Source organism: Mustela lutreola, chromosome 16, assembly GCF_030435805.1.
Source record: "Mustela lutreola isolate mMusLut2 chromosome 16, mMusLut2.pri, whole genome shotgun sequence".
Lineage (NCBI taxonomy): Eukaryota > Metazoa > Chordata > Mammalia > Carnivora > Mustelidae > Mustela > Mustela lutreola.
The window spans coordinates 27,246,213-27,273,628 of NC_081305.1; the positions used below are offsets into that span (position 1 = coordinate 27,246,213).

General features: G+C 47.8%; 1 protein-coding gene across 1 annotated transcript; it reads right to left on the reverse strand.

The window, feature by feature from the left end:
• Positions 1 to 260: 260 nt before the first annotated feature.
• MT4 (metallothionein 4) lies at positions 261 to 27,416 on the reverse strand. The gene is made up of 9 exons (XM_059153143.1): positions 26,453 to 27,416; positions 26,040 to 26,130; positions 23,122 to 23,293; positions 21,475 to 21,513; positions 13,273 to 13,396; positions 7,254 to 7,320; positions 5,769 to 5,834; positions 4,874 to 5,204; positions 261 to 454 (listed from the first exon to the last, which is right to left on the reverse strand). The coding sequence occupies exons 6-8, from the start codon at positions 7,282 to 7,284 to the stop codon at positions 5,113 to 5,115; spliced, it is 189 nt and encodes a 62-aa protein (XP_059009126.1). The 5' UTR covers positions 7,285 to 7,320; positions 13,273 to 13,396; positions 21,475 to 21,513; positions 23,122 to 23,293; positions 26,040 to 26,130; positions 26,453 to 27,416; the 3' UTR covers positions 261 to 454; positions 4,874 to 5,112.

The window sequence follows — 27,416 nt, forward strand, 5'->3', positions numbered from 1 at the left end:
CACCAGGGGTACAGGTCTGTGAATCGCCAGGCTTACACACTTCACAGCACTCACCATAGCACATACCCTCCCCAATGTCCATAACCCCACCACCCTCTCCCGATCCCCCTCCCAACCTCCCAGCAACCCTCAGTTTGTTTCATGAGATTAAGGGTTTCTTATGGTTTGTCGCCCTCCTGATCCCATCTTGTTTCATTTTTTCCCCTCCCTAGCCCCCACGACCCCCCCCCCTGCCGAATAATCATACTCCTTACTCCTTATGGTGAACTATACTATTACTCCTTATGGTGAACATTCTGAAGTTTCTTCAAGCAGATTGCAGAACACGTCCCAGGTGCTCAACAAACAGTGCTTCGATGACCCCCTCCTCCAGGAAGTCTTCTTTTCTGCCTGCAGCCAGACATAACTATCCTTCTTACAACTTCTACGGGGTTTTGTCTAGATATTTTCTTCCCTGTATGAGAGGGGAAAGAGTTAGTCCCACGGTCTCCCTGACGCACTCTGAAGTCTGTAAAGGCAGCGCCTAAGCAACAAGTTTCTTTCCTCTTCCTCCTCCTTTCCTCTCCTCCCTTCTATGCTTAGTAAATCTCCCTGCACATCTGGAATGTCTTTGAATGCCGAATGAATGAATCAAAGTGAGAACTAGGAGTCTGAGTTCAGGCCCACCCTTTTTTATGGGATCCCTTGAAGGCTGGGTCAGGAAGAGTCCGGTTAAATTATGTATGTCTTAATGAAGTTACTCCATGGTCCTCATCATCCTGCTTAGTGTAAAGATCACCGTGGTCTTGAATTCTCTCCTTCACTACCACAAATGTGTATAGAACACCAGCCTTAAGCCACACACTGTGTTAGGAATGGCAGGTGCAAAGGCAGCAGGACAATGACAACGTCTGTCTTTTCTGAGAACCCACTATCTGGGTAAGGAGGCATTTAATAAAAAATCCATATGCCTGGGGTGCCTGGGTGGCTCAGTCGGTTAAGCATCTGCCTTCCATTCGGGTCATGATCCCAGGTTCCTGGGATAGAGCCCCACATCAGGCTCCTTGCTCAGGAGAGAACTGCTTCTCCCTCTCCCTCTGCCCCTTCTCCCCATCCCCCTTGAGCTCTGTCGCTCTCTCTCCCTAAATAAGTAAATAAAATCTTAGAAAGAAAGAAAGAAATCTACACATAGTAAGCTAAGTGTTGCCAGGAGGTACATAACATGGTGGTGCCCATGCTTTCTGCATAAACCCATCTCCCCTCTCTCCCTTCCTCATTAGATCCTCACTCCCCTCTACCCAGGGCTGGGGGCCAGTAGCATCGCCTTCTCCCAAAAACCACCCAGCTTGACTCAGGGCTAAAGATCTGTCTCACATCTCACCTTCCTTCGGTGGTTCTCCACGGTTGGCAATTTTGCCTGCAGAGGGTATTTGGCAATGTCTGAGAATATTCTAGTTGTCACAACATAGTGGTGGTGGTTGTCCTGGGGCTGGCCTCTAATAGGTAGAGGCTAGGGGTGCTAGTATCCTACAAGGCCCAGACTAACCTCCCCCCAAAAGAAAGACCTGGCTTAACATGTCAGTAGTGCCGAGGTTGAGAAACCTTGCTTGACTTTATCCTATAACAAATCCAGGAAGGTTTTTTTCACCACATGTTTTCAGTTGAGCATCAGAACCTCTGCCTTATCACCAACTTTCTATCACCAGACCTCTGATTCATCCTCTGTCAGATGTGGGAAGTCATGCCCAGGACTGAACTATGAGAAAGTAAGTGAGAGTACTTGCCAGGGAAGGCGGATGATGAGGCTGGGCATGGAGAGGGAGGGAAGCCTCCATTGAGCCGATATGTATTGTGGTCACGTGACCCAAAATTTCCAAACTGAAGCATCAGTTTCAAGTACTCTGTCCTATCCTTGCCTCTAAAAATAAATTGTGCAATTCAGACCATCTGTACCTCAAATTCAAAAACATCTGGGTCTAGCTCCCCTCTCCTCCTTCTTCCTTCTTTGTTTATTGCAGAAATTTTGAAAAATTAATAAATATAAATCTTTCAAATATGAAAACAGAAGCCTACCGTATACACTGATTTATAAATGACCTTTTTCCTAGCTTATCAGATTATGAACATCTGTCCATGAAATCAATTCCACTTCTTTAATTTTATTTTAGTTCATTATACACTTTATCTAACCAGTCCCCTGGTTAGACACACTTTTGTCATTTCCAGATCTTCACTGTTATAACCCGTGATGTGGCAAACATCTTGGTAGCTTTTGCGTGTGTGTATATTCATGATTTTTTTCCCTGAGGATACAACATTCCTTACACTGGAATTTCTGACTCAAAGGATACATTTTTTCCCCCTGGTCAAACAGTATTTTTTTTTTTTTTTTTAGAAATGTGCTACCTCAGTAAATTTTGGAAAATCCAGAAAAATAGAAAAGAAGGAAAATGAAAAATTATCTTTTATCTGTGATGTGAACACAACCACTGTTCACATTGTGGCATATTTTCATTTCCATGGTTTGTATTCTGTGTGGCTTCTTTTTTTAAAATAAATGACTGCATACTTAATTTGTAACCTAATATTTACTTCAGATTTTACCGTAATTATTTCCTGCATTTTTGCATTTTTAGTGGCTGTATCATATCCTGTTGTATGTGCTGCTGTTACTTGAAATGATCTCATAGACTTGAGGCCGTTTCCAGTTTTTCACAATTGCGGATGGTACTTCAATGAATTTTTTCATGAGAGTGAGGCTTTTTAATTTCCCCCTGAATTTGCGGCGAATTCTTTAGACAGCTTTCCAGAAATGAAGCTACTGGGACAAATAAAAAGGATTTCATGGTTCTTGGACCCATACTGCCAAATTATTTTAAAAGCCTCATGTCTTGTGAATCTAGGTGGTTCATACAGTGTTAAGGGCTTTTTACACCTAACCGGCCCTTGGAGATTTTGGCCTCATTTATCTCCCCTGCAGCCTCGTCAGGGTTCTAAGCCCTTTCTGGGATCTCTTGGGCCCCCACACGCCGCCTGACTGAGGCGGAAAGTACCACCACAACGCTGGCACCAGGCTCAGGGCACCAGGCTCAGAGCACCGCCTCCGCACCTGCCTCTGGACCTCGAGCGCCCCCTGCAGTCCCCGTGAGGAACTTCCGTCCTCATCCTGCGACATACCTGCCTTTCCTTGTTTTCCCCACTAAGGCTTCCTGTGGTTTCCATCCAAGTGGGATAATGTCCTAAGCCCGTGCAGACTCGGCCCCAGCCTTTCATGGGTTATAGGTGCTTAATATTTTCATCTATTATTAGGCCACTTTATTCTTTTAAATGTTGGATAGCATGCATGGACCATAGATTCCTAACCCAGATCTCCTGGGGGATCTAGAGATGGCTCAGTGGGTTCAGGGGTTCCCTAAGACCACATGTAAAATTGAGTGAGGGTAGTTAATATGTGCATTTTTAGGGAGAGGAAGGCTCATTGCTGTGCTTCTTATAGATGCTTATGGCCTGTGCTCTGCATGGTCTCTGGCAGGGCTAGGTAGGCTTAGCAGCCGCTCTGCCATGGGAGAGATGCGTGAAGTTTCCTCTTTGTTTCCCATGGTGTTTCATCCACTAATTCTTGTTTTGTCGCCCTATTTCTTTGTGTTTCAATCTTATTTTTTCCCTCTATTTACTCTTCTTTCTTAAGTGGAAAAAAGGACTTGGTAGAGAGTTAACTCTATAAGGGAAAACACCAAGTTTCCCCAGGTATATAATACACTGCCACGCGTGCATGTGTGTGTGTGTGTGTGTGTGTGTGTGTGTGGCAGCATGTCATGTGTGATTGTACAGGCAGTGAATACTCCTGGAGTGTTACACAAGTAAGTGCTTATTGTCATTGTCTTCAGAAGGAGGGACTGGGGCACAAAGGTGGGGAGGAGACTTATACCCTTTGGATCTTTTGTGTTTTGTGCATTGTGCATGTAGACCTATTTAAAAATAAATGATTTTTTTAAAAAAACCAGGATTCCTCCATACAACCCAGCCTGTTGCAGGGCTGTTGCAGAGCGTGTGTGTGGAAGGCTCAGCACAGTCGCTGGTGCACTGTAAGGGCTGTGTTAGGCACAATGGTCACACTGACGGTCATCAAGCTTGGCTGGACTTGTACCAGAGCAGGTGGAAGCTGATGTGTGTGTCAGCAATCTGGTGCGGGGGAGGGGCGGGAAGGGCACAGCAGAGACCTCAGACTCTCTTTACATTGACTTCTGGGAACAGCAAGAACCTCAGTGAACAGCATCACTTTCTCCCCGCCCCTGTCTGGAGCGAATGCCCTTGATGTCTTGACCTTGGGGATTTTCTTTAGATCCACTCAGATATCCTGCACTAGGAGTTCATGGGTGATTTGGCGTGAATGTCCTTTAAATAGCACTCTTAACACAATAAGGCATTCTGGGCCAACATTGTGCCAGGAGACCCTGGCTAAGATTCAGTTAGTCCCAAAGCAGACCCTGTACAAGGAGTTTTGTTGGGTGGGGAATCCCAGGAAACACTGGTGGGAAAATGGACACAAGTGAGGTAGGGAAGGAAGGGAGCCAGTGTGGGGTATGTTAATGAGTGAGCTATGGCTGTGGGCTACTGGAGTGCTACACCGCTGGAGACTTCTTGGGGCATGGTGTAGAACCTGCCTCAGATTTGTCCCACTGTAAGGGTAGAGATGCTGGGGGGTATGTATCTGCCAACTCTCGTTTGTCATTAGCTAAGGGCTGTTCCCAGGGGCACTGACTCCCCAGTACTCCTGGGCTGCTCTGTGTACACACCAAGCAAGATCACACAGCAGGAGAAAGCCCCCTCAGGCAGAGCTGCGGGATCCTGGGGTTAGCAGGCGCCTGACGAAGGGGTGCAGGCTGGCGCTTACCGTATGCAATGGTGCCAGCCCTTCTTGGTCCTGCTGGATTAGGGGAAAACAGTGCTCGGAGCCACCAGACAACCATGAGTGAGACCTTTATTTTTCCAGCACTTTACATGAAGCTCACCAACACCGCATCTGAGCAAATATATAAAAAGCATAACCTATAGTACAATAATTCCAACTTCTCGACTAAGGCACTGTACAGATGGCTCCCGGGCCTCGGCCCCCAGCACAACGGATGCGTTTCAGGGGCAGCAGCTGCACTTATCCGAGCCCCCTTTGCAGATGCAGCCCCGGGCACACTTGGCACAGCCCGGGGGGCAGCAAGGACAGCAGCCTGGAAGGGTCAGGAGATGGGACAGGTCAGTTTGGGGTCAACGCTCCCCTTTTTCCACGTCCTCTCCCACAGTTTAAGAGAAAGTAGGAAGGGCAGAGCAGGCCACAGGCTTCAATCCCCATTAGCAGAAAACCCCAGGGCAGCAAGCTTCAGGATGTCAGAGCCAGGAGGGATCTTCAGGGTCATCGGGAGTTTACCAGCTGCCCAGAGAGGGGAAGGGGCTTGCTCAAGATCATAGGTCAGTGGCAGATCTAAAAATTAAACCCAGAGCTCGACTCCCAGCCAGTGCTTGATCCCTTTCAGCACTGGGCACAGCAGGATCTCCCCGAAGCCCTCTTCCTCCTCATACCCGCAACTCTGCAGACACCCTCACCCCCAGGTGAGGCTGTCCTCCCCTTAGGAGCTTAGCCTCAGGCCTCAGCTCAGCTATCATTTCAGATCCCTCCCAAATGGGTCCAAGACCTCCAGAACCTGCTTAATCCCACCATGGCTGCAGGGTCAGGAAGGGAGGGAACAGACTTTCCTAGCTTCCAGCCAGCGGTGCCCCGGGTCAGCATAACTCACTTTTTCGGCACGTTTTACAGTTGCAAGTTGTACATTTGCAATTGTCTCCACAGATGCAGATTCCTCCTAGAAGAGAGAACAGAGCCCTAAGCGCGAGGACTGAGGTCAAATGCAGATGCAAGGTGTGTCGCGGTCTGTCATGGTGCCAGGGTTTCTGGCCTGTCTTTGGAGAGTGGCTGGACAAGAGGATGGAGATGTCCCCTGAACATCACCCCCAGGGCATGGGCCCTTGGATGGTTCCCAGCCACAGTCCCTGGATGGAAACTGGGGTGGCTGCATTGGGCCCCTCAGCCGAGATACTTGCTAAGATGCAGATTCATGGGATTGACCCTTGATATCCTGATTCATAAGTCTGGGTGGAGAAAGGGAATCATATTTTAAAAAGCAAGCCAGATGATTCTGAGGTACAATCAGTTTTGAGAACCACTGAACCAGGCCAAGTCACCAAGCATGAGGTCCCCAGGGACTGTGGAAGCCTTGTATATACCCTCTTCACCTTTTTAAGGCATGAGGCAAGACGGAAACCCTGAATGGGCAGGAGAAAGACCAGGGACACAAATAACCTTAAAGCGAGAGCTGCAACTGTTTTTCACATAAAAACCATCTGCACTTAAAAAAAAAAAAAAAAATCATTCTAGAGGCGCCTGTGTGGCTCAGTGGTTAAAGCCTCTGCCTTCGGCTCAGGTCATGATCCCAGGCTCCTGGGATCGAGCCCCGCATCGGGTTCTCTGCTCAGCAGGGAGCCTGCTTCCTCCTCTCTCTCTGTCTGCCTCTCTGCCTATTTGACTGTCAAATAAATAAAAATAAAATCTTTTTAAAAAATTAAAAAAAAATCATTCCACCTATCATTTGGAGCATCAAATTTTGAGCGTCAAATGCTGGAAGTTTCTGTCTCTTTGGCAAGTTTGGGTACAGATATGTCCCGCTAAGGACTGGAGAGGCTTAATGAGAATTCTTGATGCCATTTCCAAAGCCCAAGATGCCTCCAAACTTTGACCTCTCTCCTGTGCTATGTGCTTCCATGGAATTAAGGGGATTCAGAGACTCGGGAGTCCACATAAAACTTCCAATGACCCCCCTGACCTCTGCAAGTGCCTTGTGATTTTAGCACTTTCTTAGCAGCCCTGGGAGGTGGGCAGCTGGGGAGGAGTGATCCTAGTTTTCAGATGAGAATACGGGGGCTCAGGAATATGAAATGTCAGGAGTGAATGGCATCAAGGGACCCAAACCAGATTGCCAGGCCCTTGACTCTGGTGGCTGCCCCTAGGGGCCTGACACTAAGTGCCCTCTGAGCCAAGGTCTCAATTCTAGCAAATCAGCCTGGTAGGCAACAGAGTGGGCACCACATCAGAGGTCGCCGGTCTGAGACAAACCCCATTGGCAGCTCCTAATTGGAGGAAGAGAGATATTTACCAGAGTCCTGTGGGCTCCATATTGGAAGCTGGTGCAAGATTCCAGGACCCCAGACTGGGCATCCTTACTCACCAGACATGCAGGTGCATTCCCCGGGGTCCATGGTCCAGGCGTCCAAGAGGCTTCAGTGCTGTGACAGCTGGGGAAGAGAAGCTGAGTGAGCAGCTGCCAGAGGTTCCCTATTTATAGCTGTGTAGGTGTGCACTTGGGCGCACCCCACCTGTCCCTGGGGCCAGACGCCCTGCACACGGCCCAACCAGACGCCGCAGGCTGGGGGTTGGAGAGAGCGGGCAGGAGGAGGGCAGAGGAGAGGATGAACAGTACAGTCATACGGATGCTCCTCACAAGGGGTGCAGGTGGCCATCTACCCACGTGCCAAGGTATCAAGGAGCCAGGTTCAGGCTCCAGTGGCACTCACAGTGCTCGGATTTGCAGCTACACCTGTTTGGTCTCCAAGTCCTCTGCAATCTGCCATTTCTGCTCCTTCCTTCCTTCACAGGGCCTCATTTTTGTCTCCCCTGGTCATGAAAGCCCTTACCGTGGGCAAAAGGGGGACCCTATCTGGAGTCATGGGCTTTAGAATGCCCCACTCGGGCCTTATCTTGGCATGTCCTCCAGACCCCCTGAGTGAGAAGGCCAGAAGTTAGGGGCACGAGCCCAATGGGAGTGTGCAACCTCTCCTTCTAGATCACACATGTAACATGCTGAATTCTGGAATTTTCTCTCATCCCAAGCCAGCCTGCTTTCAAGGGTTTGCTTGGACCTCTGCCCTAGGCTCCAAAGGGCAGATGGGCAGCCAGTGTGTGTCCCTCTAGGCCTGAAGCCTGGCTGGAGGTAGCCGTGTGCTGGGGGTATGAACAGACTTTGGATGTGTGGACTGGGTGCCTATGGGTGTATGTGGGGTCTCTTGCAGTGAGGGAAGGAGGTAGGGATGGAAAAAGACTGGACATGGGCCCCAGATTGGGGGTTGGGGCTATGGGGCGGATCTCTGGGCACCATCCTATGTGAAGATTTGAGAATTAAACATTGAACCTGGCCCTTCAGTTTGCTATGAAGCTCTCTTTGGAAGCGTAGGGGGATATAAAGTATTTTATTTGTTCATTTGATTTATAACTTTTAGGTATTTTAGCCATTGACATGGGAACCTCCATTTACACTATTGCTCTGACACACATACACACCCCCAGCCCTGGCCACAAACATTAGGAAGGGTCTGGAATCAGCCTCCTATGGCCTGCCTTCTCCTCTTCATTCTCCACTCTGCCCCAGAGATTTAGCCCACAAATAACATTGGCCATGTTATTCTCTTGCTCAAAACCTTCAGTGGCTCTCACCATCTGCTGAATGAAGCCGAGACACCATAGTCTTGCGTTCCAGGTTCAGCTTAGGTTCTCCAAAGTCACAGTCCACTCCTCCCTTCTACCCCCTCCACCAAAACCTAAGGAATCCGGTTTCTCTGTACTTGGCCTTGAACTTTTCCACCTCCAGGCCTTTGCTCCTGTCAGGTGTTCATCTTTTCCCTTCCACCTCGAGTCCAGATAAATCCTCCTCATTTACCGAAACATGATTCAGATGCCATTACTTGAGTGGGAGAAGCCAGGGGGTACTTTGGGGGTGAATGAAGCCCCCGATCTCATCATGATCAGGCAGCTGACTGATCTTCAGTCTTATGGAACGGGCCCTCCTGATGATGCAGCTTCAAGCTGCCCCCAGATTCTGCCACCCTCACCCCGTCTCCATGAAGAGATTCTGGAGCTGTGGCTGCTGACCCTTGCTCCAGGAAGCTGCATCTGATCTCTCCCTTTCTCACCTAGAAGAAACCTTTCCCTCTGGGACCCCTCTGTGACTGGTCTGCATATTTCTCATGCCATTTACTACTTTTTACTCCATTGTGTGAGTGTGTTCATGGGTCTTGTGCCCCGTGTCCCAATCTCAGACCTCTGGGAGGCAAGACCTGTGTCTGAAGCATCTCGATTCTGAAGCGGTCTGCACAACGTTTAGGAAATGAATGAATGAGATGAAGAGTCAGACGACTGAAGATGGGAATGAGCATGGGAGTGAACACATAAGCAAGGGAGTGAGTGGTAAGTGGACAACTAAATGCACGAGGCTCCTGCCTGTGGGCACTGAGGGCCTCTCCTGAAAAATACTGTCACCCTTCAGAAAGGCTAAAAAGATAGGACATGGCCAGACCAATGGAGACAGTTCCTCCTACTTGTAAATTGCTGGGGTCTCCATCATTTTTGGCGTCCCCATCATCCATTATGTAGAAGGACTGCTGAAACCATGGGTTTGAGCTAAGAAGTTCCAGGGAGAACAAAGGGATTCAGCCCCACTGGACATCAGCAAGGCACAGGGAGGGTAGGTAGGGGTAGTCTTGTATTGATGTAGAAATGGGCCCTGCCTGCAAGGAGTTCACAGCCTTCTGGGGGATCCAGGCAGATTCCATTCATTCACCTTTTTCTGAGGGCCAGCACTGTGCTGGGCACTGGGAAGCCAAGGGTGAGTAACACCAGAGTGTACAGTTTATTGAGAAGGTCAGGAGGACATCTCAGGCCAGGAAACCCATGCCTGGGTAGGACTGCTCTCAGAGTTCAGAGGCTGGTTTCATCTTCCTGAGCCTGCATTCCCAGCCTATGTCGTGACAGGACCAGCCTCCCCCCACTCCTGCACGTGTCCCCTGCAGCAGATATCAATGCCTTACAGGGTCTAGCCTAAACTGTGAGCCCAGAGCAAGGAACGGACTTTCCTTCACCTTCATACAAACCAACTCTCCTCCCTCTTTCCTCTCTAAGCCAGGAATGGCTTCTTCCTCACATGATTGACTCCGTGATGTTGCTTAAGGCCCCAACTGAATGAAAATCTCAAAATTCAATCCCGCAGATAGCATGAAGCTATTTCCCAGGTTCTGCGCTGTGTAGATGGAAACAATTCTGTGTAGCTTCAGGCAGTCAAGTTCATGTTGAGCTCTGTCCCAGGCTGTCCTGTCCTGGTTACACAGTCCTTCCAGTGCCTGGGGAAGCACACCCACAGGTTCCTTTTGCCTGTCTTCTGAGTCTCAGCTCCAGATTTTTGCATGGAGCATAAAAACAAAAATACATGCATCACCCTGAAAACATGCAATGGTTGCAGGCAGAGCTTAAATCCGCGCTTAGAAAATTAGTATTTAAGGGATGCCTGGGGGGCTCAGTCTATTAAGTCTCTGCCTTCTCTTCAGGTCATGATCCCGGGATCCTGGGATGGAGTTCTGCATCGGACTCCCTGCTTAGCGGGAAGACTGCTTCTTGCTTCCTCTGCTGCTCTCTCTCTGTGTCAATCAAAAAAAATAAAATCTTAAAAAAAAAAAAAAAAGAAGAAGAAAATCAACATTTCAAAGAAGTATTATTTAATCTTGAAAGAAGTGATCCTTCGCTTTCTTGGAGTTTTCAAGGAGTCCTATGAAAATCTGGTGGAAGCTCTTGATCTTTTACCCAGAAAAAAAGGCCCCAAGCCACAACATTTCCCCCACAGGTTCAGAGGTTTTGTGCATCTCTTAAATCTCGTTGGTGAACCCAGACTCCCACCCTCGCACCGCACCCACTGGGTCCCAAGGTAAGAACTTCTCTGCAGGAAAGCTGTGAAGGCTGCAGCCCCTCTCCCCTTATCACACTGTAGCAGGAGCTCCTTTGAGCCACAGCCCTAAATATCTCCTTCAGGTATGGCCTCACTAACGTGCCTACGTCGAGGGTTTTTTTTTCCGAACAATGAAACAGGTTGTTCCCAAGAAGCAGCTAATACCCCTGACTTATAACACACGAAATGACAGGGTTTCCATAGTCTCCCCTTCCCATCAAGGTAAAAGCTAAATACATGTTCCTGAGCCCAGCATTTTTTTGCTAGAAAGTTTCTGGCACTCATGGCTCAGGAATTAAGGTTGGGCCAGGTGCTGAGGTTAGAGAAAAACCCTGTGCCGGGACTCCACACCCTGGTCCGTGTTTTGCTCCTGGGATCACCATCTTTTCCCACACAGGGAGCCTCTGGACATACGTGCCCCCAGCCAGCCCGGAGCAGCCTGGAGCCATTGGTCTTGTTATGCTGGTTTAGATACTGAACTTGCTTTCCGGATGACACACTTCACAAGGACGAAGGCTGCACTTCCTCATCTCAGCATCCCAGTGGCCAGACTCACGGAGTGCTGCTGCCCAGTTATGGGCCGATGAGGAATAATTGGCTCAGTTCCCAGAGTTACATCTCAGCTGTCTTCCCTGGCTCTTGTGGAGGAGATGGAGAGGAACCTGCAGCTCAGCAAGAGCTGTGAAGAGCTTGAGATGCAGAGTTTTGTGGCCAGACTCGGCTCCTTCTTTGCTGTGTGATGTGGGCCAAGAGGCTTGACCTCTCTGAGCCTGCAGCGCTCTCATCTGGCTAATGAAAACGATAACCCTATGGCACTGTCCTTATGAGGGTTAGGCGGGAGAATGCATAGTAGTAATACACACTTATTAGCAGTAGCAATACTGTTAACACCCGGCAGACGGGTTCAGCCACCCACCCGTTTGTATGTTTCAGGCTCATGGACTATTCTGCCATCTGTCATGGGGTTCTGAGGGGGACACATGCAGACTTTCCAAATATGGTGGGCCGCCTGGGTGGCTCAGTCAGTTAAGCATCTGACTCCTAGTTGTAGCTCAGGTCATGGTCTCGGGGCTGTGAGATCGAGCCCCACACTGGGCCTCACGCTCAGTGGGGAATCTGCCTGAGGGTTGTCTCCTTCTCTCTCTTTCTCCTTCCCCACCCCTGCGCTCTCTCCCAGATAAATAAACAAACAAATAAATAAATAAATAAAATCCTAAAAAAACCCACTTTTCAAATATCGTCACTAAAAGTCTCTACTCTGTCACTGAAGTTCCCCGCCTTTAAGCTCAGCCTAATTCCTTTTGTGTTCTTGAGGGCTGGGGACTGTGGGATCCTGTCATTTCTGACTCCCCTTGGTACAGTTTTCATCTGTTTGGAGGCAGAGCCCCCTATGGGGTATTTCTGGGCTCTATTTCTATGGGCTCTACCTACAAAGCCCCCTTATGGAGTATTTCTGGCCTTATCTGCAGGACTAGGCATGAGAGGTGGGTAGATACCATCTGGGCCATCAGGGACCCTGTGGGGCACCAGCTTGAATCCTGGATGGTTATCCCCGAAAGAACCCTGAGAAACTGTGGGCCAGCTTTTGTTGTTCAAATGGAGAAACAGGGTCAACCTCTGGTCATTGCATTTAGGTTTCTGGCAGCAGAGGACCTGAACTTGATTCCTCAATTCGTTACTAGTACCCATGCTTTAGGTCCGAGGCACTTCTCACAGAACTGGTCAGCTGTTTGGAGCCTTGTGGCCTTATAAACTATTTATTAATTAACTTTATTATTAAAGAGTTCAAACCTACTAAAAAGTACAAAGAAGGGTATTATAACCACCATCATATCTACCACCCAGAATTAACAGATGTCAACATGGTCGTATTTGCTTCAGTTCTTTTATTTATAAGAAAAAAAAATTAACAGGCTTACGGCTTTAAACACTGTCTGTGTGCTGGTGACTCCCAGTTTATATCTCTATCCCTGGCCTCTCTTTTGAACTCCAGAGCCATATTTCCAGCTGTTACCCAACATCTGCATGTGGATGTCAAACAGCATCTCAAACCCCGTCCCCAACTGAGCTGCTGCTCCCCGCCTCACCTCCAACCAGCTCCCCCCTCGGTTTTGTCTACCTCCACCCCTGCCACCCGGTTTGGGCCATCATCATCCCCCGGGAAGATTCAGCTCGTTTCCTAACTGGCCCATCTTCCCTTCCCTAGACCCTTGTAGCATGTTTTCTTCATTACAGAAATACTGTAGGGAAGGTCCCCATTCATGTCATGTACACCAGTATGCAAAACTCACTCATCCCTGGAGGGATGGCTAGGTGGTGGTGGGGCAATCACTCTCCCAAGATCTTATACTAATTTATACTAATTTCCCTCAAGCAATTTCTGAGAGTTCCCATTTCCCCACTTCCTCCTCCAGTGCTTCCTGTATTCAGACTTCTAAATGTTCACCCATCTGGTAAGTGTGAAGAAGTGTAATGGTACCTCACAGAGGTGTAGTTTGCATGTCCCTGCCTCCCAGCTTCATAGGCCATTATCCTCCAGATGGTGAGCCATGGTCTGGTTGTCCTCATACTTGATCGTGGGCTTCTCAGCAGCCTTTCACACTCTAGCAAGAGAGAACACAGCAAATATTATAGGCAGCGGTCCTTTGCACATGGTTAGCATTCTGACTCTTCTATATCCCTTATCTCTGCGAACCCCAATTATAAAATGGGGGTCACTGGGTCTCCTCATGGAGCAGACATTTAACATACAAGTGCTCAAGGAATGGTAGCTATTATTAAGATTTTGTGTTTGCGGTGGTGTGCTGTGTTCATAGATGGCTTGATATGGAGTCAGATATACCTGGAATTTGCCCTCAGTGCTTCGGCAAGGCACGTGACCTTTCCAAACATCAGTCTGTCATCTTTAGAAGGGAGATGATAATAAGTGGAAGGAGCAGGACAGGAGATGCGAGCATAGAAAAGTCAAAGAAGCAGTTGGAAGCCGTGAAGAATGTTAAGGGCAAATATCTTTGTCACAAATCCGTTCCATGGCCCAGCCTGGAAAAAAGCATGGCACAGAGGGGTGACAGAGCCCCAAACCCTGATGGGCTGGGCTTTGGGGTAGGAGGCTGGTTGAGAGGAGCAGGTGCAGCACCCTCCTTCCCCATGCATTATTACTCCTCCCCTGCTGGGCTAAAGAGATGCCTCCTCCTCTGTGATCCAAATTCGGAAAATCTTATCATTAGGAAGAGGTTCTGTAGATTTTGATGAACTCTAAGGTTCTTCACATTTCCTTTTTTATTTTCACACATTTCCTTTAAATATATTTTTCTAGACATTTGTTCCAACAGCTAAGGTGATAGTGGGTATGTGTGTGTGTAAGAGAGACAGACAGAGAAAGCTGCACATGCCAGGGATTCTGGGGCAGTTCTGTCTCAGGAGAGCTCCAAGAAAGCCTCTTCCCTCCAATCAAAATACACACACACACACACACACACAAACACACACACACACAGAACTCTGTTTTCCAGGCCCCCACTTCCATTTATGGAGCCCAGGTAAAGAACCCCTTAACCAGTGCATGTCCAGCCTCTGAGGACTTGGATCTCAGTTCTGTGGATTGTAAAAATCAGGCCAAGTCTAATTAAGCGCCACCTTGCTCGATGCCCAATCACCTGTGTGCTCAGCAGACTTCACAGACTCTCTGGAGTTTGTGGCTGTTGCTTAATTACATAGGACTCCAGCTACAGGGCTGTAATTCAGTACCCACTGGGCAAGTGAAACCCTCCGCTTTGCACACGGCCCTAAAGGAAGGATGAGTAAGGCCAAAGCCAACAATTACCCATACTCATTGCCCCCAGCAGCAAAGTGGCTGGCCCGGGTTGGCTGGCAACCCAGATTAGGGCTTTGGAGATGGGGCAAGAGGCTCACGTCTGTCCATCCATCCTTCCTTTGTCCTTCCCCTCCCTCCCTCCGTCCCATCAATCATTCAGCACACATTCAGGGCCCACTGTGCACTAGGTCTCAGGTTAGCCCTCTGGATGGGGTAAGTGAGTCAGACACAGGGCCTGGTCATCAGAAGCCTGCTTGCCAGCAGGGGCGAGAAGTATGTCAATAGCTCTCGGAAAAAGAGAAGGTGAGCCGAATGTAGGGCACACACGTGTGGGATGGTGCTTGAAGGACCCTGAGAGTGAGGAGCTCCTTAGATTCTGTGCCCTGGGTGCCTCACTTGTCTTACTCTAGTCTCAAGCCCTTCATTTCTCCCAGTTTAGGTAAGCTCTGAGCTCCTCGTGAAATGTGGGAGTTTTTACCCGGTGCATGTTCACAGCCTTGGGGGTTCATGGAGGCGTACTGCAGGGGCTGGTGCAGACGGGATGTTCTCATCCCTCCTCTCTTGTATTTAAATGGGGCAGGGGCACCTGGGTGGCTCAGTCGGTTAAGCATCTGCCTTTGGCTCAGTTCACCATCCCAGGGTTCTGGGATAGAGCCCTGTGTCATGCTCTCACACAGTGGGGAGTCTGCTTGTCTGCCTCTCTTAATCCGTTTATGCTGTTTTTTTCTCAAATAAATACATAAAATCTTTTTAAAAAATGGGGCAGCTGCTCTTTTTAAACTCCATTTTGCCTTGTTCATCTCATCCACCTCCTCTCACATAATAACTGGATCTGGGGTGGGGACAGTGTTGCCACTAGAACCAGTGGGAACACCACCACACAGGCCTTGCCTTCAAGGCTACTTGACTTGCCCAAGGGAATGATGGGTGCTTGTAGATCTGGAATCTGAATGGGAACTCTAGCCCAATGCCCTTCCTCGTTTTCTCTCGTTTTATGCAATTATTATTTATATTCTGGATGATCTGAAAAACAGATAAGAATTGAAAATCGGATACGGAAGCTTCCAGTTAGCAAATATTAACATTAAGTCCTATTCATTTCAAAGACTTAAAGAACAAAACAGAAAGAGTGGAAACCTCCCACGTAAACTTCCCATATCTTGTTCTTATCCCACCACCAAACCCAGGAACTAATTTCTTGAAGTGTTTACCATGCCCACGCATGTTTTTCTACTTTTACTACACATCTATGTACCTATAAAAATTACATGGTCTTGTTTTACAAGTTTGTAAACCTCACATAAAATGGCATCATTCCTCATGGAGCCTTTTACAACCTTTTTTTTGGTTGCTTTTTTTTTTTTTTTTTGTCCAGTATTTTGAAATTTATGATTTTAACTGCTTCATAGCATTCTATTAATTTATTTGTATTTTTAAAAAGATTTTGACAGATAAAGATCACAAGTAGGCAGAGGCAGGCAGAGAGAAAGGGGGAGGCAGGTTCCCCGCTGAGCAGAGAGCCCAATGCAAGGCTCAATCCCAGGACCCTCAGATCATGACCTGAGCCAAAGGCAGAGGCTTAACCCACTGAGCCACCCAGGCGCCCCCATAGTATTCTATTTATAAGACGGCTTCACAGTTCAATCCTTCTCCCTGCTGATGACCATTTCAGTGTTTCCCCTTTTCCATTATTATGAATGTTGCTGCAATGGATTGCTACACACATGTGATTTCTTCTGTGACATGTGCTACAGTTTCTCTGGGGGTAAAGCTGGAAGCAGATTTGCTGGATAGAAGGTCATGTGCTTATGTTACTTTCCTAAATATTCCCAAATTGCTCACCAAAAGTTTACACTCCTGTGACCAATGTCCTCCCTGAGTGTCCTTGTCCATGTCCTTGTTAACACTTGGTATTTTCGGACTTAATTTTCATCAGCCTGACAGATATAAAATGTCATTTCCTTGGTTACTGATTTACACTTTCCTAATTGCTACTGAGGCTGAGCATACTATCATAAGATTTTCGGCTATTTGGAGCCCCTCTCTGTGGTCCAGGATTCTTGCTGACACACTGCATTCTGTGAGAGCTCAGTGGGGCAGCACACTAACCAATCTGACTTTGGGACCAGTTTATATCACTTTCTTGGCCACATGGCCTGCCCCTGTCTTCCCATGTTACTGGCTCGTTTTAAGATTTTTAATTTTTTTATTTGTCAGGGAGAGAGAGAGAGACCACAAGCAGGGGGAGTGACAGGCAGAGGGAGAAGCAGACTCCCTGCTGAGCAAGGAGCCCGATATGGGACTTGATTCCAGGAATTTGGGATCATGCCCTGAGCCAAAGGCAGATGCTTAATGACTGAGCCACCCAGGCATCCCCACATTACTGGTTTTTAATGATTTCCCCATTCAGAAGGCTCAAAGTGACCTTGGGGATGAAGAAGATGAACACCCAGGTATGTCCCTAGGAAGGCCACTCAGGGTTGGGTGAGTAGTGGAGGGGCCACCCAGAGCATATCCTCAGCCTTCAAGTTCTCTGCAAGCAGTCACTCAGCCCCTGGGGGAATGGTCAAGCAGGCAAAATTCATTTTATGCTTCTGCAGTTTATCCTTTGTTTAGAAACCCTTCCTTCCAGTTGAAAAGTATTTATAGTAAGGTGTTCTGGATTTGCCCTGTAAGGCCTCTCAGGAATGCCTGAAGAAAGAGAGAAGCAGAAGACAGAAGAACTGGAATTAGCATAATTCTAGAACACCAGGGCTGTTAAGGGCAATACTGTGGTCTAAACACCCTTTCAATCCCAAACCCGTCTACAGATAGGGAGCCTGAGGCTCTGAGTGGGGGAGTGCCTCGCCTATCAACCACCCCCAACCTCACCCCCAGGTGCAGATCAGCTGGGTGAGGTGCTACATCGAGGAAACAAACCTCCCCGGGCTTCAGAAACCTCCTATACAGACTATCAAGTGTGCCCATTCCCAGAACCACCTGTTCAGATGAAGCAACCACTTAGGGCCCCACATAGTGCCCCATGCCTCACCCAGGGGTACAAAGAAGGTTTTATGGTATAATTGGGGAGCCAAGATGCCCAGGGGAAAGACCATCGGCAGGCATCACAGACCCATGTGCCTGGGTGATGCAATAAAGCAGAGAGTCTGTCCTGAAGCCACCTCTCCCCTCCCCGTCTTCTCTTACTCACTCTGCATTCCTTCCCCTTCATGCCCTCTCTCATTCCCCTCTACCTTCACACATCTCACTTTTTCTCTTGTTTCTTCTTCTCTCTTCTAAGGCAAGGCCACTGGCCTGGGACTCAGGGCAACTGAGTCCTCTAAATTCACTCCCTGGTGTCACTCACTCACAAGTTTACTTCTCTGCCGGGGGCCTCAGTTTCCCCAAAACACCAAGGAGGTGGCCACATCTAGGTCTCTGCTCAGGCCCCTCCCTACTCTGTTCTGGGGACTGCTAAAGAGACAGCTGTTGGGAAGATGCCTGACGCTAAGATTTCTGGAGGGGCGAAGTCCCAGAAAAGCAGTTCGCATTTAAAGCATTGGGATCAAAACCACTTTTTCGAGAAACTTCACTAATTGTTCATTGTCTGCAGGCCCTTTTTGGCTGTGCTTTCCCTCCAAATATGCGGGTGGGCATACAGCAGCTCAGGACCTACAGCCCCTGCAGTGAGCTCTGCCAACAGTGGCCGACCTCTCGCTAGACCTCTAGCGCTTCCTCTGGTTCCATGATCTTGGCGGGGGTGGTGGTGTCTGTGGACTTCTGTCTGAACAGGTATCTCAGGTTGGGAAGGACCAAACCTGCAACCACCCAGCCCCTTCCCACCTGTCCGGGTTCCGCTGATAAGTCAGGACCATAGTGTACTAGTTATTCAATTTGTGAATCACTCCAAGATAAATACGTAGTTCTCTGAAGATAATCAGATCATTCCCAATTGATGTTATGGAGTGGGGGGGGAGAAAAAAACAAAAGACAAGAGATTGGGGGTTGTATAGGAGAATAATTAGCCACCACAGTCATTTTCTGTGTTGTAGAGGGGTTGATGACAGAGCTGCTTGCCCCCTGTGGGGTTCCTGACCTTCTGTCTTCCTACAGCTCAGGTCTGGGAAGCCCAGCATGAGAACGGGAGGGATGGTCACGGAAACCGGGCTGGGCATGAAAGCCTTGGTGTGCTACAATTCCTGGACCAGATACAGGTCTGTGTGAGCCTCAGATGGACACTGAAGCTGCCATTGCTTTGATGCCATTCATCTCACTCCCTCTCGCTCTCAGTCTCTCTGGCCCAGGGCAGGCCATTTGACCTCCATGTCCCTACTAGTAAAATAGGAATAATAACACACCCTTCTAAGGCTGCCTCTTCCAAGTAATTGGCCAGTTTTTGCAGGGCACTTTGAAGAAAATTGCTGTGAAGATGTTCTGCCGGCCCTGGAATTTTCCTTGGTGCCAGTATCAAACAGACAAGGATGGCCAAGGTTCTGATTCTGGCACTCCCAGCCGAACCATTTTCCCCAATTCAGTTGGAAGAGAGGAAGAGGGGGAGGGGCTGTGATCACAGCCTGGGCCTGCCTGGAATATTAAAGACACAACCCTGCCTTTGATGCCTGCCTGCAACGCTTGTTAATTTTAATAGGAAGCGAGCAGAGGCGGGAAGTTTCTGCCTGGCACGGGAAAACAGGCTGAGGCCAAAGAGGATTAGTGTCAACTCAATTTGGATCTTGTGTGGCTTTGAAGTCCTTGGCCCAGTGTTGGACAGAGTTAAAGGACAACTCCTAGATGTCAGCAGGATGGGAGGCAGGGGGCTGGGGAAAGTACAGACCTAATGGCCCCTCGGTTCCCAACTCGGCCCGGAACAGACAGCCTCTGTCTCATTTTTGGGAAACACCTTGGAGTCAACAATCCCTCAAGCTGGTAAATTTCTGGGGAAGTTTCAAATAGGGGTCTCCAACTAAAGTGCCTGCAGGGACTAGGCAGTTAACTCTTACGAGCAAAGTAAGTTGATTGTATGTAGCAGGGCATGGTGGGGCCTGTGGCAAACACGGTAAGCTTTAGTCTAATATTGAGATTTGGGAATTAGGGTTTAATTTTGTCAGCTCTTTTCTAGGGGATTTATAGGAGAAATGTATTGCATTTTGTAGATGATGTTGGAAATCTGAATTGTGTGTGTGTGTGTGTATGAATGATCCCAATTTTTAACCACTGGCCAAAGTTGTTTATTGTTTTTAAATATTCACTCTCCTCTTGAAAAAACAAACTCAGGAGCCAAAGCAGCCCATGGGGCCCTGGTTTGTGACCTCCGTCTTGGAATTTTAAAGCTTTGGGGGTGCAAAGTTGCTTAAAATTCACCGAGGCCTTTGGTTAACACTTTTTAGAGACTTCAGACCACTGCTTGGTTGAGGTCATCAGAGTCACCCAATGAGAGCCTTCAAAAACACAATTTTGGGGGGATTCTGATGCAGAGGGCTTGGAGTGGGTGTTTGAGAGGGTCTCCTATTTTTTTAACACTTTAGCTGATTCTAATGTGCAGCCAGTTTGGGAAAATGGTGCCATCAGTTTCCCTCAATGACTTTTAATCTTTTTTGAATCATAAACCCTTGTGAAAGCTAAAGAAACTTACCAACACTTTGTATAATGAAAAAAAAAAGATGGTCACCCAGAAAAAATTTTGCATACAATGTCAGAGGGTCTGAGTACAACCACCAAGTGAAAAACCTCAGCAGTACCTGACGTTGGAATCCCATGTACATAAGTCATAAAAATGGCTTCTAGGGTCTCACTTGTATTTCTCCAGTGAGAGGGAGCTCATTACCTTTGGTAATAGCCTATTCTTTTTATGGGAGGGTTATTAGAGTTCTGTGGATTCTTTTGTTTGTTTAGTTTGTGTGTATGTATGTGTGTGTGTGTCTATGTTTAAGATTTTATGTATTTATTTGGGAGAGAGAGCAAACACAAGTTGGTGGAGAGGCAGAGGGAAAAACAAACTCCCTGCTGAGTGCCAAGCCCAACACGGGGCTCGATCCCAGGACCCTGAGATCATGACCTGAGCTGAAGTCAGACGCTTAAATGACGGAGCCCCCCAGGTGTCCATGAAGCTTTTATTTTTTTTTTTAATTTTATTTATTTATTTGACAGAAAGAGATCACAAGTAGGCCGAGAGGCAGGCAGAGAGAGAGGAAGGGAAGCAGGCTCCCTGCTGAGCAGAGAGCCTGATGTGGGGCTCGATCCCAGGACACTGGGATCATGACCTGAGCCAAAGGCAGAGGCTTAACCCACTGAGCCACCCAGGTGCCTGCCCATGAAGCTTTCTTAAACCTGTTTTTATTCTTGGCTCATCCTAAGTCTTGGGGTAGAAGACATCAGAAGGTCCTTTGCATAAAGTAGGTTGAGGGAGGTGGATTTTCTTTGCCTTAAATTCTTTTAAACTTCAAGGGAGTCTCCCCTTTTCCTCATTGTTGAGGTTGGGTGTCCATCATCCCTCCCTCTCTGCATCCATTCTGGGACTTTATAGATTTAATTCAAGTCAAGCCTCTTTTTCTACATGTGGAAGAAACCTCGTTTTGTACTCTGTTATCTTGCTATCTCTCTCTTTTTTTTAAGATTTTATTTATTTATTTGACAGAGAGAGATCACAAGTAGGCAGAGACGCAGGCAGAGAGAGAGAGAGGAGGAAGCAGGCTCCCCGCTGAGCAGAGAGCCCGATGCGGGACTCGATCCCAGGACCCTGAGATCATGACCTGAGCCGAAGGCAGTGGCTTAACCCACTGAGCCACCCAGGTGCCCTCTTGCTATCTCTTTGATGGCTTTAGTCATCTGTCCCTGCCTGACACACATATCCGGGTTTGAATGCAAACATCCTGAAACGTTCTCACTCACCTTTTATCCCAGGGCTTCTGGAAAAAGGAGCACATGTGCCTGCAAACATGGGCCTGAGTAAATGCCACAAGAAAGCTGGGAAAATGGCATCCTCTTATCAACCTTGCAGGAAGACAGTGATGACTGGCCACTTGTCACTGAATAGACATCCCATAGGCCTGACAGGGTCCCACTCATGCATTCATTTACACATTCTTGCCACAAATATTTACCAAGTTCCCAAGGGGCACCAGGTTCTAGGCTGCATGTTGCAGACAGAGGAATCACTAAAACCATGCAAGTTCTTGCCCTCCAAGAGTTTGTATTTTAATAGGGGAGACAGAAGACTAACAAGTAAGCACACCTATGAATAATTATAAGGTGGGATGTGGCATGCGAGATTACTCTAGATATATTAAGGGAAACCCAATTCAGACAGAGCAGGTGATCCTTCCACTGAGAGTTGTGGGGGAAGGGTGTCCCAGGTAGACAGAACAGCATATGCAAGGGTCCTGTGGCTGAGAAGAGTTTGACTTTCACCAGAAACCCAGAAAAGGCCAATGTAGCTAGAGATAGTAACTAAGAGGGAAGAGATATTTCAAGAGCTTTGATTCAGATGCCGAGATAGTTCAGCAGGTTTCGTGAATGAGTGAAGGAAACCAGGTCAGAGACAAGAGGGAGCACTGGGGTCTGTGACAAGCTAGCACACACGTGTCCCATGTAAATAAAGGAAAGAGTCACCATTTAGCTCCAGCTAGCCTCATACCTGTGGCGCTGGCTTCTGTGGGTCCACTGTTGCCATGCCTTTAGATCTTTCGAGAGAATCCTCAAATTTCCATTTCTCTACAAGCTCTTCTATTACACACACACACACACACACACATACACACAAAACAAACAAAAAAAAAACACATACTGAGATCATCACACGTTTGAAGGCCAAATGTGGCCTGGGTGCTGCCTTGTTGTAACCCCTGGACTGAGTAAATACACAGTAGAGAATTTAAGAATTTTAGAGCAGGGAGTGTCCCCTCATTCATATAGGTAAACTGAGGCCCAAAGTACTCTCAGCTTCCAGCTCTTGCTCTATTGGGTAGTTTCCTGAGAACATGAGCCGCCTTTTGGGGTCATTTCCTCTTTGGGCCCCAGGCAAGAACTTAACTGTGGGGCTCAGTTTCCTAACTTGAAAACAGACACACTGAGGCCAAGTTTGGTGGCTGCCTGGGGCCACAGCGTGTGGGGGTAATTAGGGTTTGTAAACACTTTGAAGCTTCTAAGTATCCAGCAAAGTTCAGAAGGGAATTTCTTTTTTTAATTTTATTTATTTATTTGACAGAGAGAAATCACAAGTAGATGGAGAGGCAGGCAGAGAGAGAGAGAGAGAGAGGGAAGCAGGCTCCCTGCTGAGCAGAGAGCCCGATGCGGGACTCAATCCAAGGACCCTGAGATCATGACCTGAGCTGAAGGCAGCGGCTTAACCCACTGAGCCACCCAGGCGCCCCCAGAAGGGGATTTCAAAGGGCTTGTTTCTTCAAGAGCCACCACTGTATCTGTCCCAACCTCTCCCCATCTCTTGGGGTCTTTACCCAGAAGGGAAATGAAGGGGTGGCTGCTCTCTGCGGTGGGATTCCAGAAAGCTCCTCTGTACATTCACGTCTCCCCACCAACCTGTTGTCCTCTCCTTCTCTCCTTTCTGTTCCTCTTTTCTTCCTTGAGCACTCATGCTGTCAGCCCTTCCCATTGCCAGTCGCAGTGAGTCACAGTGCTGGCTCTAGGCATGCAGCCTCATGGCTGCAGGGACTCAGAAACCACACGTGCAGCATGTGTGACAAGACAGAACCTTTGGAGAGAAAGGGTCATAGGAGTAAATAACCCATCTGGGGGTTCAGGCCCCTCCCTGCCCCCCTTCCATCCTCAGAAATGAATGCTTCAGCTGAAATCTGTCGTTGAGCAGGAGTTAGCCATAGCCAGAGGAGAATGGGGGCAGACAGTCTAGGTCGAAGGAACTTGCACGATCAGAGGCAGCAGGAGGAATGTAAGGGAGCTCTAAGTGTTCACACAGCTGAGAGAGGCCCCCTGGCAGGGGCCTCGGAGCTGTGGGAGGGGTCGGGGGAGCAGGAATTCCTGTGCCCTCAAATGTCCTTCTGGCTAGACGAAGAATCAAGTTGAGCTGAGACAGATTACTAGAAAATCAAATTTCTATTCCACACACGTGGAAATTCCGAAGAGGGGCAGACAAATGAAGCATGTGTGTCATCGCGAATGGAGGGAGAAGTGGGTAGGGGTCTGGGACTTCAGAACAAAGGAATGCACTTCATGGGGCCAGAAGAAGAAAAGCAGATGTTCAGTAATTAGATGGCTGCCCTACCATACAGATGGGTCACTCAGATAAAATTTAGCTCTGGTAATAACCCTTATGCTATAAAAGACCCCCAATTCAGATTCTTCTAGGTAATTGGAGGAGGGGCAAAGTTTCTCTTGAGCCCGCAGGGTCTCCATGGCTTTCAGCTCAAAATAATCTTCATGCCAAAGTGGCCCATCTTAGGATGACCTGTGCTTGCCCCAACAGAGCCCCAGGCCGAGTGATAGATTCAAGCAGATAGGAACCCTCTCCTGGGGGAGGGGGGCCAGGGGCTGGGTGGAAGGGAGCCTCAGAGCGAGGGCAAGGACTAATTGATTGATTTTATTTTTTTTTTAACTGTTTACCCTGAAGGTAATAGGGTAGTAAGAAGTTTCTGAATTTCAACCCAAAATGAAATGTTAGGATTTGATTGCCTTTTTTTTTTTTTTTTTTTTTTTTAAGAGCTCAGTGGTTATTTTCTTGGGTTGATCTTGTCAAAGGAAAAGCCTGGCAAATGAATCCCTTCTAATTCCGTTCTTCTGTGATCTCCAAATCCCCTTTCTGCACATTTTCCGCGTCCTAAGACACCAGTACATTACCCGCACAGTGGGTACTATTATAAATCCATATTTGCAAGGAGAACACTAGCCCCAAGAGGTCATCTGCTAAGGTTATCCAGCCAGGAAGGGGCAGAGTGGGGATCTGAACCCACTCTGGGCTCTGCCTACAAGAAGGGTATGATCAAGATAATGACGGACAGCTCGGCCACGAGCCACCTCAGCCAAGTCCCGAGGTAGAAAAAGCCCCTATATGTAGAGATCTCCCTGCAAGTGTTGGACGGAGAAAAACAAAAAATCCCATCTCAACATCAACCTCTGCATGGAGGTGATTCCAGGGGCCGCTTGGAGGAGCGGCAGCTCTGGTGTAGGCATACTAATGATGCAGGGACGCCAGTGGCTCATTAACAAGGGCCTGACCTCCCGGGTTCTCAGGATGCCAGCTTTTGTCCAAATCTTTTCTTCTTCAGAGAACACTGAGCTGGTTCCTGGACCGGATGCAGCACAACAGGGCCTTTCAGGGCTTCCTCTGAATGAAGCATTCTGTTCCCACCACAGCTTTTTAAAGACTTGGGGAGAAAACAGAAATCCAGAGGGACTAAGAAGTTCTGTTCTTCAAGGATGGGCAGGAGGTGTGCTGCAAAGTCCCAGGACAGGCCTGCCCTGGGTTGGGCACCGGCAGCTGGCAGCTGAGAAGGGGCGGGAGCGCTCGCCTGGGCCTGGGCTGAGTCACGTTCCCAACTCCTATGGTAAATTATCGCCTTTGGTTTACAGCTAGTAAACCCGAAACTGGAGTCATTAGGATGGCTCTGGTCCAGATGCACCAGGAGATACAGATCCTATTCTTTTCAGTTCCCAGAGGGGTCCAAAGAGGGCTCAGCCTGGGATTAATGCCGTGGGTTTCTCTGTAGGAAGGCTAAGTCTGTGGTAGAAGATTTAGACCATTCATATAAATGCAGGGAGAGATGAAGAATAATACAAATAGCTTTTAGAGCAAGTGATAAGATATTCATCTATGCTTATAATAATAGCAATGCAAATTAAAACCTCAACCAGATATCATTTTTTAAAAATCTGATTGGCAGAGATCCGAAAATGTGAAGTGTGTGCGTGCAGAGGCAGTGAGGAGCTAGGCGTGCGCAGCCGACAGGCCCCCCGCAGCAGCATCCATGATGGGGAAGGCTTGTGGACTTCCACGGAGCACCTCCACTTGTGGGAAATTATCCTAGATAATCTATTTGCACATTGTGGCCAAAGAAGTGGGAGCAATTCATTGTAATTTTGCTTATAAAAGATTAGAAAAGGACTAACTGTGTGACAATGGAGATTGGTTCAAGGAATTGTGACACATCAGAGCAATGGAATTCTAGGCAGCCCTTAAAATTATGAGGTCACCCCCTATTGTCCCCATACAGAAGGATCATGAAGATATACAGTGTTAACTGAGGAAAAGCAAGGTGCAGAATGGTGAGCACAGCACGGTACAGGATGACACCATTTGTGTCTCAGTGGAAGAGGCCACTGAGCCATGTACGTTTGTATGTGGACAGGATACATCTGCAAGGAGACGCAGGAAACACCTAATGGTTGTGGTTACCTCTGAGGGGGTGCTGGGTAGCTAAGGGTCTGCTCAGCCGGGAGGCAGACTTACACTGGAGTCTTGTCTATAGCATTTGAATTAGTTTTACCTTAGGGGTGCCTGGCTGGCTCAGTTGGTGGAACATGCATGTCTTGATCTCAGGGTTGTAAGTTCAAGTCCCACGTCAGGTGTAGAGATTACTATTAAAAAAAAAAAAAACAAAGAACAAGGGTGAATTACTTTTACCATATTACTTTTTCAAAAGGAAAGGAAGGAAGGAAAGAAGAAAAGGAGGGAGGAAGAGGGGGGAGAAAGGGAAGGATGGAGGGAGGGAGGAAAGAGAAAGAAAAAGGGAGGGAGGAAAGATAGAAACAAGGAAAGCAGAGATGGGCAAAAAGAAAAAAGTGTTCAGTGGCAATCCCACCACGCTAATAAGATTTGGCTTACATCTTTCTATTGTTTTTGAATTAATTTCAAAGTTAAAGAAAATTGACAAGAATAATACAAGGAACGCACACATACCTTTTACTCAGATGTGCGCGCAGTCACATTTATCTCTCTCTATATAGAATATTAATAACTTGAGAGTAGGTTGCCCCTTTACTGCTAAAAACTTCATTACGTATTTCCGGGACACAAGGATATTAATTTACACAGTCGTAATATAATCAACAGAGTCAGGAAGTTTCACGTTGATACAGTCCTATTATCTAGTCTGCATCAATTGTCTTCATGTCCTTGATTGCAATTTTTCCTTCTGCTCCAGGATCCGCTCCAGATCCACACAATCACATTTAGCCACCAGGGGTTTTTATCTTCCTTTCATCTAAAACAGGTCCTTTGCCTCTCTTTTCCTTTTATGACCTTGACATGTTGGAGGAGTACCAACCGGTCATTTTGCAGAACGCCCCTCAGAGTTTGCCTGATGCCTGACGATGTAGATTCAGGCTTGGTGGTTCGGGCAGTAACCCCAAGGATGTGGTCCTGGGTCCTCAGTGCATCCGATCAGCATGTTAGTGACGTCACTGTGTCCCATTGTTGGTGTCACACACGCATTTTTTTAAAACACAGAAGTTACATTCAACTAGCTACTTTGTAGCCTTTGTCCCTCCCTAGTTATCGATATGCTGTGACAATTTTTGTTTTAAGATTTGTTTTATTTGTTTTTGAAGAGATAAGACAGTCAGATGCTTCAAAATTCAAAGGGAACAAAAGGGGAATTAGCGAAAAGTCTGTCTCCCTCCTGCAAGCCAGCTCTGCAGTTCTCCTTTACTGAGACAACAGCTCTTGCCTGGTTTTGCATCTCTTTTTCTGCTGATATTTTATATACACATCTGATGAGAGCCAGTGAGGCCAGTCTGTGGTGACCATCTCAATGAGCAGCATGTGGAGGGGTCCCCACTCACATAGGAGGATGGCCAGAGGCCTACAGTTTCCCAGGATCGTTTGAGAGGCTCCTTTTTTTTTTTAATTTTATTTATTTATT